A 15,880-nucleotide genomic window follows, 5' to 3' on the forward strand; every position below is an offset into this window, starting at 1 on the left:
TTCTTCTGTCTGAAGGCATCTGCTCTTGCATCAGCATGAGTAACACCCCATCATTTAAAATAAACACGTGGTTATTTTTCACATTAGGTAATGCAGCCTGGGATGTTCTGGGACACTGGCAGATATGCGCCTTTCTCTTATTCTTTTAAAGAAAATTTAAATGGAATTAAAGCTTGGAATTTGAGCAGCCCATTTCAGCTGCCTTACCTGTGCAAAGTACTCTTCAGAGATGCGTCCGGCCCACTCTATGCACTGTTCTATGGGTCTGCATGGATTGGAAATGTCAGCACACTTTATCAACATGCGCTTGATAAGGATACGGTTTTCTGGAGACCTGAGAACAGTTTTGATTGACTCTCCATCACCATTATTCTGTAACATTTAAGAATTAAAAACAATGCATTAGCAAGGGCTTTGTGCACTTACTCAAAAGCTTTGTGCCTTGGGAATGCTTTTAGCTGATCCTACATGGATCAGTCCTGTTACTGGCTACTGTATTTGATGTCCAACCAAATTTATAGAGGGATTATGAATGTTAACCACAGTTGTGAACTAGCACTGAACTTCAGTTTCTGGATTCTGTCACTGTCTTTGTGACAGATCTCTTGGGCACCTTTGGGCAAGTCATCTAATCCCTCTATATCTTATCTGTATCCTTAAAAGTATGGAGAGGATCCATTCATCACTATACACAGTGATGAGCACTGTGTAGGCAGAAAAATGTAATTCTGTGCTGAAATCCAAGGATTAATGGACTTGAAGGTTTAGAGTGGAATAGCTGGTTTAAAAAAAAAACAGTGACCCGAGCTGCGTGGTCATCCTCTGCACGCAAACCTCATCAGTGTGAGCATCAATCATTGTGACAGCACTGCTACTATTAGGAGAGTCAGATCCCACATTGCCTCCCAGGCATGCTCTTCACTTCCTTCCATGGAACCCATGTTAGCCCATCAGTCTCTGACCTGACTGGGAATTTTGCTTTCTGAGAGTTTATCAGTATTAAAGTTATATATATATATATATATATATACACACATTAGAAACATGCTTCTGAACAAGCTCATCTTTCCTCTGAAAGTCTAGGGAAGTTTTCACCCACACATAGCTTATATTTGGTTCCCAGACTGCACATACAAGCACGTCAACATACTCTATATTTGGAGCCAATATACAGCGAATATGATGATCCAGATTAGAAGCTATTTCTGTGGAGCTCTGATGAAGTAAATTTCCAAAGGACAGAGATTCAGGATTAAAATATCTTTTTTAATTACCTATAAGTACAGCATTGTTGCTTGACTCTTTAGAGATGGGTAGATACAGAAATTTACAACACCATCTACAATGGAACAGAAACTCTTTGAAGCAACGAATATACTAGACTTCTCTGGCACCTAGCAAAGTCTTGGTCTACAGTCAGAGCAGTGAAGAAGTTAACAATAACGATAATGATGATAATGACAATGTGCCCCCAGTTCCTGCAGTATTTTGTACTAAGAGATGGACACAAAGCAGCAGAAACAGTCTGACCTTTTATTAGGACATATTTTTCAGAAGAAAGTTCTTGTGTGGAAGAAAGTTCTTTCTAAAGGAAGAAACTGACAATAATGAAAAAAATTATTATTTGGTAGTAAGCTGGCTCAGAAACACCAGCTCTATAGTTCTTACTGAAATGAAACTTCCAAACCAATTATTTTCCCTCAGTTTTAGACATGTTGAAGACAAAATATGGAGAAAACAAACTGAGGTGCACACACCTCCAAATATATGGCAAAATTATGCAAGAGAAAGCCAAAATAAAGTGGTGGAAGCTCCAGGAACACAAGCATGGAAATGAAACACATAAAATTATTAAGAGATCATGCAGTCAGGAATAGCAGAGAATATCCTAGTAGGTAAACCATCAAGAATCAAGAAAGGATGTTTGCTTCTGTGATCTGTTCAAACCAGGAGCACAGTTCTACTTGCTAGATGCAGATGTCTTGGGAATAAAATGTGCTAACTGTGCTTAGTCCCAGCATCCTGCTCAGAGTGCAGAGGTGTCTCTGCATGTCAGATGTTGGCTTCCTGTGATAGGTTTAGATGACATCACGAAAGGAAATGGGAGGATAAAGGATGCTGGAGCTGGAAAGGATTTTTTTCAGTTTATGAAACAAAAGAAGAAAGGAAACAAACAAAGCAGCTTCTCAGCATGGCTCTTTGAACAAATATGTATAAAAATAATGAATAAAAAAAATAAGTGGAACTGCCCCATTTGGAACACACGATTGGCAGCTCAGTCTGCAAACACAAACTGAGTCACCTCCATGACGGGAAACCAGGCCAAGAAACACACAGTGCCGCTGCAACCAGATATACAATTAGACTGGATCTGCCAGCGTTATTCTGTTAGTAAGCAGCACAGCAAATGATGTGGTTTACCCACTCACATATTACACGCCTTTTAACAGGAGCCTCCTGAACTAAGGAACTCCCAACCAAAAGAAGGGAAACATTTTCCTTCTTGTGCACAAAGGTACTCTTCTCCAGTTAAGCTCCAGTCTGCTTCTATGGATGAAGGAACAAGACCTGTTCCTCTCCCACCTTCAGATAATAAGACTGCCCTCCCGCATTATACACAACAGTCGTAAATGTGGCTTTCTAAAAACCATGGTAAGAAAACACAGAAAACCATGACAGCTCCTACAGGACGTTGCCACCCATACACTTTTATAACCATTTCTGAAAATCTTCTCTTTGCAAAAAAACATTCCAACAAAATTATACACTGCTTTTACTGGCAACAAAACTGCTGGTTGAAGCTGTTACTGAAATCGGTGTGTTTTTTTCCAAATGAGTTCTTAGCAGGCAATTTCATTTTGTCCATAGGGTTCCAGATGGCTATTGATTATGTCTATGTGATCTATAATCCACCATCATACATTTTAAAGATTAAAAAAGAAAATAGACAGGAAACCCGTGAGTGCTGTCAGGCAGCACTGGAGGCTGAGGGCCCTTATTTCCACAGAACACACCATATGGCAGTCAATCACCTGCCCTTATGCAGCGGTTCCTGTTGTGACTGAGGGTGTAATTCAGTTTCTGTTCTGAGCCAGATCTTGCCTTCTTTGCAGAAATGGCCAACAACAATGCCGAGTCTTGCCGCTAGCACTCTCTCTATGGGAGTGACTGTGTTCATCAAAATGGCATTTTTAACAGGAAAACAGACAGAACAAGGTTCTGGTCCCAAGTATGACATCATAACATTGCAATATCAATAGGATCCAAGTGAGCCTCATTCACCCTCAGTGGTGTGACAGTCATGTTAAGCAGAAGGGCATTCTAACCCAGAGGTGAAAGACACATTTCTAGTCTCTTCCTCCACATTTCTGGTGAACTTTCCCAGAATACCAGGTGGGGATTTCCTCCTGCCAAGGGTCCCCAGTCCCTGCCTCGTCATTTTAAGGAGGACTTGCAGTGTTGCTTACCCCATTTTCTTCTAGCGCTGCCAAGGGTTTATTAATGCTGTTGACAAACTTGTTGACATGCTCAAAGTGCTTTGTCATTTCTGTTGCTAAGACCATGTCAATAATGACTTGGCGAAGGGTTCGATACTCATTCCTGTTTAAAGAAGGAAACAATTAAGAATGCTGGCTGGTTCACAAAGGGCTGCTTGCTAAAACAAGTCTAACAAAAATGCTACAGACCATTTCCGTTGAAGAGAGGTGCTGGGGGAGGAAAGAACAGTAATAAGGGCTTGGGCAGCTGCATCTGTGTTGGATGAAGTACCCTTTGGTGTGCAGAGACATACATGCTAAAGGCGTAACTGGATCTCTAGGAGAAACAGTGCTAGAGCTGAGCAGAGGCACCAGCTACTCAGGAGGGCTGCCAGGACATGCTACACCAGTGTGTTCCCAAGGCTTTTAGCACAGACACTTGGGCAGTGGCTCATGTGCCAGCCAAAGTTTTCAGCAGTACTATTCTGCTGTATCTTGAGAGGGCCAAGGCAATGGCCACATCCTCACCCTAGATGCCTTTCTAGGGCTGGAAGAAGAACAACAGGTCCTTCACTATCCTTCCCATTGAAACAAGGCATTCACTTTTTGACTAATGCCCTATGACTCTTTCTGTCCTCATTCTACACAGCAAACATTTACCCACTCAGCCATAGCTTGTCCTCTATGTCCAGTGATACAAAATGATCCTTCTAGCCTTACTAAAATTAGTATTCACACTATGTTCCTTAGATAGGGTCTGCCTTTTTATCCACAAGGGGAACTGAAACCATGGGATTACTCCTAAGTCTGTGCAGGACAGGCAGAAGCAGTTCTACTTGTTTAGAAGCAAACTTCCACAAAGACTATGGACAGTTATCCACAAGGCACTTGCCCCCCTCTAGGATGCTTGATTGTATTATCTTATGTTACACAGAAGAAAGTGAGAGGTGTCAGTGGGCAGACAAGGACCCTGGGTTTTAAGCTTACCTCTCCATGTTTTTAAATATATTGCATTTGCCGTCCCTGGTGGTGAGCTGGAAAGCCAGGGCAGCATGATGGCTCTCCAGCACTGCCGTGTCATTGTAGAGAATCGCTAGCTCACTGCCAGCATTGCACAGGAAAGAATTTGTTCTTCCTGGGTGATCCACATCATGGACTGTGGCAGCAATGAGTGCGGCAACCTCATCAATCGGATCCAGAGTTTGCTGAAAATAGAAGGATGCTTAGTTTTCCTGGCAGACTTATGGGAAACCCTACTCTGTCCATAAGATTAAGCCAAGTTGCTGAGGTATAAAAGCCAGGACTCTGCAGTAAGGGTCAGATGTTCTAGACAGAGCAATGGAAAATTCATTATAAGCTTCACTGAACACTGCATAACTTTTTTGGCCATTTTGTGCCTCTTGAATTTTGCTTAGCCCCACCTTTGACAAAGCACATCAAATTAAGCAAATACAAAGTAATAAATCAGGGTGGCTTTTCTTCTAACAACACAGAAACCAATTTCACTTGGAGTTAGGGTATTTGGCTCAGAAAAAAGACCAATACTGCTAAAAATTACTTTATTTCCACCAGACCCCTTCATTTCTTTTGGAAACTTAATGTGTCCTAATCACATTCCATTTACATGCTAGCTAGGTTTACAATCTGTAAGGAATGTTTCCCATATATCCTGTTCTGTAACAGTGTCCTGGGGCTACAGCTAATATGAATTCTCTGAAGAATACTTGTTGGTTTACATCCATGGAAAAATTACATGACTCTGTTCTATACTTTCTGTATCAAGTTCTGATTCTGCTAGCATGCTGCGCTCCGTGCTTTATGTCTATTTACACTGGCCATTGCTTTGTGTCTATTTCTACTTTACAATGAAATACAAAACCATTTGACTTTCAAGGTTTTGTACTTCAGTTTTAATACTGTATTAATAGCATAAAGGAGATAAAGAACCAAGCATCTCAGAAAAATATTGTATACCTTTGGAAACTAGCCTCTTTACGCTGTGTTTATGCTGGCTTTTTGTGAAGGATCACAGATACGAAAGAATTCTGTCAAAAAATCTAATAAAGAGACTCAAAAGCAGACATGTGACTCAAAAGCAGACATGTTCCCAGTTGAATCTGGGAGCAGGGCAGATAATTTCCATTCCAATTAGCTTGAATGTAAGGTCCAAATTTTCTACCTGCTTTGACAGTTCCATTCAGAATGGTTAGACTTGGTAGGTGAAACAACAATCCCTTCCCTACTTTACACCTCTTGAAATTCATGCAGTGACTTGATGCAGCTAGGATATTATTCATTAAGGACTGTCAAGAGTGTCTTGTAGAGAATAAGAAAAGACAAAGAATTATTTCCACTCCAGGTTCATAGTTAGCATTGTCTGAAATATCATCTGCCATGTGTTAGCTTCTTCCTTCTTTCTTTCAGCTGCTGCTCATGGGATTTTATTTCTGTGGTATGAAGTTAGGAAAGAGAGATTTTTAGATTGGGCTCTCCTCAGACATACACACCAACCAGTGCTCAGTCTGGCTGAGAAAGTCCTGTGCAGATGGAAAACGGCCAGAAACTGGAGAACACTTGACCTGTAGGACCACAGCAGTGTATGTGACACTCCCTGAGTCTGACATAGCAAACTTCCTGGGAAATTTACAGCACCTTCACCCCCAGCTTCAGGTCACAGATTTTAACTTTGTCATCTTAACTCCTATGGCACAGAAGTGGAAACAGTTCTGAGAATACTGCTTCAATATGGGAGCCAGAAGATTTTCCCAGGCAAGAACTGAGTTCTATCACTGAAAAAGAATCTCAGTGTGTGAGTGGCAGAATCTGGCCTTCTGTGTTTAGGTTAAATTGCACTCTGGACAACGCAAAAGCAGCTAGGCTCCAACTCTGAAAAGATAAAGAGAGAATTTTGAGCTTTGATTCTCTTCTGCTGCAACATTTTTTTTCTCTTCCTCTATCTAGAGAGGAATGGAAATAACATTCTGGAAAAGGAGGCAGCAATCATGCTTCTGTGGCATTGAAATGAGTCCAGATCTTGTCTGTTTTTCATAGATATTCTTGGGAATACCAGCTAAACCTTTGGCAAATCAGGTCCTGAAAACATCACTTGGCATATAGTATTTTTAAGTCAGACTCTGGAGAGCATATTAATGAGCTGCAGCTCCAGGTTAAGGGACTTACTACAGATTTAATGAGCTGTCAGAAGCTTTTTTGTAGCCACAAATGTCTCAGCCAGGTGCCCGTCACTAGCACAATCCTCATGCAGGCCAATTCAGAGTAGGAATTTCTATCCAAAAACATCAGAAATATGCACTGCCACTCCACTGCATACACGTGCAAGCGCTGTTGCAATTCCCCTTCTACAGTCTGCCCTCTGGCCATGTGAGAGCAAAGGTTGCTCTGATTTATTCAGGTTCTCAGTGGCTGTAATACGCCAGCAGGTGTTATAGTACAAGAGACTTCAACTACTAATCTTTTTCAATACTCTCCTCCAATGCAGTCTCTTTAAGCCTCAGGGCATCTTGCCCAGTGGGTGATACAGCTTTAGAAGCACAAAAGCTATTTGATGGCCTATATTGTCCTGGGAGTCTTCTGCAAAATGACTAACACAGGGGTTAAAAGATGGTGATTTATTACATTAAATCTGTATTTGGCATGTACTGTCACAAAAATAATTGTGTCATTCGCTCACCTGTCTGAGAAAATTGAACGATATGAAGAAGTTTTGTTTTAAAAGCTGGTTTTCTTAGTCTCCCATCAAGAACAGCTGAATTCCTGTAATATTAGTATCCAGCCTTTCATATGTACTATAAGAGAGATCCTAGAACTCATGTAAAATAGCCCAGTTCTTTGACCTCATAGTTACCAAACTGGTTGGTATTAGGTAGACATTTGTCTCTTGGCATCTTTTTTTGAGAGATCTTCCTTTGATCGTACCTTACTTCCCACCTACACTATTTGTTATAAATATGGACTCACCTTTACTTTTTCTTTAGACAAGAAATAAGCAGTGGCATGTAGTACATCTGCTGAATGTGTAGAATTATGGTAGGAGTTGGAAGAATGGTAGTTAGCTTCAATAACTTGTAACCATGACCTCAGAGTTGATTCTGAACAGTTTAGGAATTCACAGATTCCAAAGCGAGCAAATATTTTGAGACCCAGATAAACCAAAGGCCTGTGGAGAAAAAAAACAGAGAGTTTTAAAATAAATGAGCTAAGAGAATATTACATAGCATAAATAGTATGAATTCTTAATCGATGACATGTCAGATTGGGTATAAGGACTTGTTACAGAATTACAGTCTAAACCTGTAGAAATGTTCTGCCTACCCGTCATATGCACGCTCAGAACCATGCCAGTTCCTGACACTTCCAGGAATATAAAAAGGTTCCATATTGCTGCTGTACGACATGAAGCACTATTCTGGGGCTTGGGTAGTCTATGCTGGGTACATGTAGACTGAAGTCAAAATGAGATAAATTAGCAAGTACTAAACTCTGTGCATGAGAGGAGGCAGGTGATTACCTTGCTGCTGCCACTGGTTCCTAAACTGCCTTGTTTAACAGTTAGATTAAGTCTATCTATACAATATAATGCCACAATCATTATTCTTTCTGTGCTGCAGATCTATTCCATTTCTTTTACGCCCACCTTTGCTGGCTTCTATTGCTCACAGGCTTTGCATGCAATAGGGGTTGAAAAATGGCAGTGTTCTGGAAGCAAATGACAGGCCAGGGTATGCCATTTCTAGAAGAGTGTAAGGGCCAGACGAAACTTCAGGCTAGTCAAGTTACATCTACCTCCAAAACCAGCCAATACCACTGTATTCCAGTACTCTTGCTTCTCCCAGGCCAAACTGCACAATTTAAACCCAGATGACTGGCAGGTGAATGAAGATCAGAACAGCAGTACAGAATATTTCTAATCTGAAAGCTGTGAAAGTGCAATATGTTTAATAAAGCAAATAAATTTAAAAAACAAGTTTCAGTCCACTAGCCTTCCTTTTAAACCCAGCTAACGTCACTGTTTTCTTGTCCACTGCATTTTTTGCTTAAGAAGAACAGGTATAGTGGTAATTATTTTCAAGTGTGTATTTTCAAAAATAGATCTTAAATCCTTATTTTGGCATGTCACGTTCCTGCTTCATTCCAGATGCATCAAGCACTCTGATTTTTTGCTGCACCTGACAGGTTAGGTGAGGTCATTTAGAGCTGCTGAGGTCATTTAGAGTTGGGTGTACAAGTTTTGGCAAAACTACTCAACAATACTGTGTCATATACTAGAATCACAATATACTAAGGTTAAATCCTTCTTAATCCCCTCCCTTTGTCTCACGGCACTGTGAGACAAAGGTCTGTCCGGGTTTCTGTGTCAGTGAACTGTAATGCACCAAAGCTTAGGTTTAATGAATTGTCTTGACTTTACTACCTGTGTCTGCTTGGACTTGAAGACAATACTAACAACATATTCATACTTGTGATTCACTGGAGATCACTTTCATTCTCGTAATAAATGAATTGCCTTTATTTAAACACAGCAAGAAGCAATCATCATTGTAATACCTTTAGTATGAGGACAGGCAACAAAGTAGCTCTTTTGTCCCTCTGTGGTCTCTCCAAATCAGTAAGAACAGAGAAGCCTATCTGGTGATCTCATGCATGTTGGCTGGGATAACTAATTCTTAAGTTACTGCAATGTGCAAATTAGGTGTTTAAAATCACACAAACTGATTACATTTTCACTTTTTTTTTTAATTACTGTATCTGTAGCACTTCATTAGAAATAGAATAGAAATAGCAAAGGAAAAATACAAAGAAAACAAAACCCAAAACCTGAAGTAACTGGATGCAAATTTCTTCACCTACAATAAAATCACTTTCAAGAAGAATAAAAAACCCCATGGTCTGAAAATGAAGTGTATGGATGTTAACTAACTGCCTGATATCTTTGTTAGACATTGGTTTTTAATACCCTTCAAAGCTCTTACAGATCTGGGATTTTGAAGAGGGTTTAAGATAGTCAATTCATTGCAGGATCTAGCCTCCAAATTAGTGTCTCATAGGCACTGTAAGCTAAGGCAAAGCATGGTAAATGAAACTAGACCCAAAGGAGAACTTTTGATCGACATCAGAAAATAAATCTAAGGATTTAAACAGAAAGATGAATTTACAGACTTAGTGGGAACATTTGTTACTAATGAAGTACAGTCTAGCAAAACTGATTTGCTTTTAAAAACTTCCGTGATGGAAATTGGTGTGCCCTACTTTTTATGAGTAAATATTCTTCAGTTAATCTTATATATAATATGCAGCCTGCCAAGATTTTAGAATAAAGACCTTCCTCTAATCCCAGAGAAAGGCAACGGGAATTCCGCTGTATTTGAACTGCTTAGGAATAAAAATTACCCAATTACATAGAAAGAAAATAAAACATGATTTGTATCAACTGATCAAACTAAGACCAGCATGTTGACTCTGTGTGCAGCTGGCCATAATTTGAATTTGAATCTCCACAAGACCACAATTTAATTTGTAGAACTTTTCTATTACTGAGAACAGAAAAGTAAGACTTTTAAAATTATGTTGCTTTGTTATTATACCATATCAGAGATATATAATCTTCACTCACATCCACCAGGAATCTGCAGGAAACAGTGTATTATGAAAAAGAAAATATTTAATAGGTTCATACACAACAAGAAATGACAATGAGAACATTTCAAACATTTGACTTTGAAATTAAAAGTAATTCCACTTTAAAATCACAAGTAGAGAAATTAAGGAGCTGATTACAGGATGACATTTAAGTCAGCTTTCAGCAACTTCAATTTATGAGCTCTTGAGTTTACTGACCTTTTATGAGTGGCAGCCTCAAGTTCAAAGATATCAAAATCCCACTGTTCTTCATTTTCCATTGCCTCTGTTATCCGTGGGGGTATGTCATTGAGGGAGATTGGAGAGCTCAAACTGCCAGCGACCTGATGAGTTTCTGTTGAGGAGTATATTTGCAAATCACCATTAACAACCTTTTTACTCAATGCAGATGTTTTCTTTTCTGTAACACTGTCTGGCAACTCTTGTTTCTATAAAGCTCAGTAATGATACAGAACAATGCTTTTAAATAAAAATAAAACCAAACAATGCTTATAAAAAAGAACATCTGATCACATTTCTCCTATTTCTTAAATTTCTTAGCATGTTTTAATATCTCAGTAACAGCCCAGTTAAAACTTACGTTTTGCTGACAATATGTATTCGTTCCCTGATAATCTTCGTAAACCATCCTGTTAAATAAAAGCTGAGAGTTAAATGGAGGCTATTGTACAAAAGGTCTTTAAGATGATGATACCAAATAAGTAGCATAATGACTTTAAAGACATCTGGCTGTAACCTGTCACAGTCATCAAAGCTGCCTCTCCCTTATTTGTGTGTACTGTTAAGATTTGCCTGTTCTACATATAGCTCATAATGGATGAGAAACTGCAAGACACAACATGAAACTGCAGGATATGATATGAACTCAGACAGTTAAAAATCTCACGTGCAGATGGGAGTCTGGAATTACAGCTTCACATCCACCTCTGTCTGGCCAACACAGAATCACAGAATCACAGAATCCCAAGGGTTGGAAGGGACCTCAAAAGATCATCTAGTCCAACCCCCCTGCAAGAGCAGGGTAACCTACAGTACATCACACAGGAACTTGTCCAGGCGGGCCTTGAATATCTCCAGTGTAGGAGACTCCACAACCCCCCTGGGCAACCTGTTCCAGTGCTCTGTCACTCTTACAGTAAAGAAGTTCTTCCTGATGTTAACGTGGAACTTCCTATGCTCCAGTTTACACCCATTGCCCCTTGTCCTATCACTGGATATCACTGAAAAAAGCCTAGCTCCATCATCCTGACACCTACCCTTTACATATTTGTAAACATTGATGAGGTCACCCCTCAGTCTCCTCTTCTCCAAGCTAAAGAGACCCAGCTCCCTCAGCCTCTCCTCATAAGGGAGATGTTCCACTCCCTTAATCATCTTTGTGGCTCTGCGCTGGACTCCTTCAAGCAATTCCCTGTCCTTCTTGAACAGAGGGGCCCAGAACTGGACGCAATATTCCAGATGCGGCCTCACCAAAGCTGAGTAGAGGAGGAGGAGAACCTCTCTTGACCTACTAACCACTCCCTTTCTAATGCACCCTAAGATGCCATTTGCCTTCTTGGCCACAAGAGCACATTGCTGGCTCATGGTCATCCTCCTATCCACCAGGACCCCCAGGTCCCTTTCCCCTTCGCTACTTTCCAGCAGGTCAACCCCCAACCTGTACTGGTACATGGGGTTGTTCTTCCCCAGATGCAAGACTCAGGTTCTGGATGTGTACCACAAACCATGGTATGTTCACATACTTTCCATCCACAAGCAAAAGTGGATGGTGGGAGTGAACGGGTGGAGACACGCCTCTGCTCTTCTCCCCCTGGTATCGTCAGATCAGGTCACCTCACCAGCATAAGAATCTCATTATTCGCTTCTGGGACTGCAGAGCAACAAACTACTCTGAGGCTTCCCTTCTATCAAAGAAGAAGGTACGCTTGCTTGTTCTCCAACTCAGTGCCTCCTAGGCTCAATTCTGGCATGATGCCTAGATGTGCAAACTGAGACTAAACATTAAAACTAACAGAATGATACATTTAATATTTCCTTTTCACCTCATACTTCTAAATGCTGTGGTCCAAATCCTGTTTGCTCTTCTGAGGCATAGAGCTGTTTGTTACTGCATATTAATGCCCATGACATAAAAAAATACTTATCAAAAAAATACCCTTCTGAATGCACCTTACTAAAAATGTGTATGCACACAAAGTAAAGCAGAAGTAAATGTGGATGCTGTATCTGAACATGGAATATCTGCAGTTAAAAGAATTGTTATATCTCATTTTCACATTTGTAAGTAAATGAGTCTGGAGTTTTGTGATTTAAAAAGGAGTACTATTCCTATAACTGGCACAGTGACTCTCCAATAGCACTGCTATGACACAAATATTTCGGACACCATTTAGGATGCTGCCTATCATTTAGAATAAAATATTAGGGTTTTAAGACTTGAAATAGCAGGGGGGTTTGTATCTGGCAAATCCATCTTTGAACTCCAAATGCCCTTCCCATCAGGAATTCTCCTTGATAGTTCAAATCCAATAACCTGCTACTTGTTCTCCTACTCAGACATAGCTTCTGAATGTTAAATGGAATAATATGATTCTGTTTTCAACAGACCCTTTGCTGGAAAAATATTTCTCCCAAATCATTTTAAAACTCATACTATACCATATAGCCTCATACTCTGAAATGGAAGACTGAATAACTGGGAAAATCAGGCAGTGAAACATTGATCGATAGCCATTTGTGGCAGTATGTACTTACTGTCATTAACCCTCCAACAAGGTCACTTGTATGTGGATCCTCATCTTTTGTCCCCAGTTGTGGAGAGTACAGTTCAGTGGTTCTTAAAATCTCCAAAGCCCGGTCTAAAGCTTCTGCAACTGGCATGGGACTGCTTTCTTGTGCAGCATTGATGATGTTTATTACCTAGTTTAGCATTAGACACGTTTTGAATTTAGAAGTGATTTAAGAAAAAACACAGACACTCATCAATTACTATGGAAAACTCATAGTAAATAAACAAGATCTACAATCCACACGTGGGAGAATCAAAATGAAAGGGATGTTAATAAAGCACTGATGTTTGCTACTGACTCTGGGAACAAGATTGTGACCTTAAAAACAGTCTTATTGATAACTTTCCCATTCAAGGCACAGCCTCAAGGTGTCTCTGAATAGATTTAATAAAACCTTCTACCATCGGCCTCTCTCAATTTATTGTGAGCTGATTTTTACAAATCCTTGAATGGTTTCAGAAGGCAGTTTACAATGCCTAAGTAAGAAGGAGGAACTCTTGCCCCTCCTTCACATCAGCAAAAGTCCTTAAAAAAGGGTCATGCAATGGCTGACCACCTGGAGGGCACTCTGCTAACCCAGCCTGGGAAAACTTCGTTCAGAGCATTTGGCTTTTTGGCACGCCATCAGTGGGCAGGTGGAACAGAGGAAGAAGTTGCACCAGAGGCCAGTGCTGCCTTCCTTGTTCCTCAGTCTGGATGGGAACCTTGTGCCCAACACTCCAGTACAGCATAACTGACAATAGCTAGTGCCAGTGCACATTACCTTGGTGATGGGTGCTTCAATAGTCATGGAATGTACCCTGGCCATAGAAGAGCGCCGCCTTTGTGAGCTGCCTGTGTGGAAAACAAAGCAGAATTTGTATCCTGATTTCAGTGACAAGGCATGACAGGAGGATTCAGCCAAGAAATCTGTATTCATCTTCTGAACTGCTTACCCTGCTGTGCCCTTCAGAGGCAATCTACTGCAGAATGCATATACTTGTTTGTTATGCTGGGGACACACAAGATGCATGCTGAACCACTGATATCCCTGATCAGATATAAGTAACTGTAACAGCTTGGCAAAAGTACAGCTTTTTTGGTTTTGGTGGGGTTTTTTTTTTTAACCAAATAAAATATTCACTTAAAAACTCAGTAAAAGACTACAGGTGTGTGTATAAACTGGCAGGCAAAGGTAGGTAAATTCTGCTCCCTGATGAAATATGACAAGTCATAATGAGTCAGCTTCCAAGCTGAGGTAAATAAACGAAGCTCCTTTGAAGTGAAGATAGCCATGCCAAATTAAAATGGCAGAGGTCATGGCCTATTATTCACTGGAAATTGGAAAACAAATGTTTCCTATCAGTTAGCAATTTTGGTTCTGTAGCGAAAATGCCAAAATGGGATTTTTCTGGATAATTATATTGTGCTACCTATAAAATGCAGACATGTCTCTGTTACTCTTTGTATTAAGCAGCTCTCAAGAAGAAGAATCAATGCTATCTTTGCTATACTGGAGCATGATTGTATTCTCACTGCCACAGACCTACTTCCATGCTTCAATAGCGTATGCTGCCTAGACTGTAATGATGTATGCTTTAACAAAATCATGTATCAGCAACAGTTTCGAATATGTGACACATCTATCAAGTTTGGGACAATCTAATGGAGCAAAATGGAGCAAATTACAACATAGGGAAAAGAAAACAAAACTAGTAAAAAAATTATCTTCATATTTTTATCAAGATTAGAGATAAGAAATGTAACTTTTTAGGCTTAGATTTTGACACTTGTACTTGAAAGTAGCTGTGTTGACTCTCATGAGGTCTTCCATGCAGGATGGTAGACAATAGTCTTCCATTCTCCACTGATTCAAAAAAAAGACTCAACATAGCTCAAGAGAAGAAAATGGGGCTATTTGACCAATGTGAAGTTGTTCATGAATTGATGACTTGCTAGTTTATTCCTGTTTGTGTATGCACATATATACACATACATACCTATATTTGTATGTGCATGTATGTATGCAGATAAAAATCTGAATATATATCAGGAAATTGGTAAAATCTACTTGTTTAACATACCGTCACTCCCTCGTGATGTTGTGGATCTGACATCTAGTGATCCTTTCCTAGTGTCCTTTTGTCTGCAAGTCTGAATATCTGTGGAGAAATGACAGTGTACAATGAGTGACATTAAGTTGTGCCTAAGATGTATGTTAAAGGAACTGAAGCTCAGAGAAAGCCTGACAGCAGCTGAGTGACAGTTACCATAATGCTTCAGCAGATGAGAGCCAGTGAAAGCTCCTTTTTAAACTCTTGTCCAATTACACTGTCATGAACCCTGTCATGCTCTGGCAGAACATGCCTAAGTGTTTTTGCAGAAGGGATCCAACAATGTGGAAGGAAAAGTTCCTCTTTTGACACCATGACATAATTGTAGTTGTGAATACAACTTGTGCAACACACCTGAGTTTTCACTCAAGTAACAACTGCTATAAAGAACTGGTGGACCAAAGCAGACCACATGCTAGCAAAATAAGCTATGTATCCTAGGCCCCTTATGGACTCCCAACAGATACAATCTGTGCTACCGAGGCTACAATTAACAGGTATCTGCAGCACGGATGCCAAGGATTCCTTAATTAAAGTGTTGATATGTGGGATAAAGGTGAATGGCAGTGTTGGTCATCCTCATTTCCACCCATGTGCAAATACCCCAGAGCACAGTTAAAAGCAATGCAAACATACATGCTACTAGCTATAGACCAGCCACAGCAACACAATGACTTGAAGGCATCCTTATTTCTAGTTTTGTCCCAGGGATCCACTACCTACAAGTGAAATGTGACACTTTTCATCTGGACACAAATGTGGATCCAGCAATACCACAATACCAACTTGGTATTACTGTGTTTTCAAGGGTGGGTTCCTTTATATCACTTCTAAAACAAATGAGGCAGGTAGAGAGGGCTTGTAT

At 40.2% G+C, this 15,880-nt stretch overlaps 1 protein-coding gene across 7 annotated transcripts in view; it reads right to left on the reverse strand.

Annotated features, from left to right (window-relative positions):
* PDE8A (phosphodiesterase 8A) overlaps window positions 1-15,880 on the reverse strand; it is a 121,936-nt gene that overhangs the window by 3,086 nt on the left and 102,970 nt on the right. For all 7 annotated transcript variants that reach the window (XM_065688969.1, XM_065688968.1, XM_065688974.1 and 4 more), the window contains 9 exons: window positions 14,986-15,063; window positions 13,686-13,756; window positions 12,888-13,052; window positions 10,714-10,762; window positions 10,332-10,467; window positions 7,455-7,653; window positions 4,464-4,681; window positions 3,468-3,600; window positions 208-372 (listed from right to left, as the gene is read on the reverse strand). In XM_065688969.1, the coding sequence (XP_065545041.1) occupies window positions 208-372; window positions 3,468-3,600; window positions 4,464-4,681; window positions 7,455-7,653; window positions 10,332-10,467; window positions 10,714-10,762; window positions 12,888-13,052; window positions 13,686-13,756; window positions 14,986-15,063 (1,214 nt within the window). The remainder of the gene's footprint in view (window positions 1-207; window positions 373-3,467; window positions 3,601-4,463; window positions 4,682-7,454; window positions 7,654-10,331; window positions 10,468-10,713; window positions 10,763-12,887; window positions 13,053-13,685; window positions 13,757-14,985; window positions 15,064-15,880) is intronic.

The sequence above is a fragment of the Lathamus discolor genome, chromosome 8 (assembly GCF_037157495.1).
Source record: "Lathamus discolor isolate bLatDis1 chromosome 8, bLatDis1.hap1, whole genome shotgun sequence".
NCBI classification, from domain to species: domain Eukaryota; kingdom Metazoa; phylum Chordata; class Aves; order Psittaciformes; family Psittacidae; genus Lathamus; species Lathamus discolor.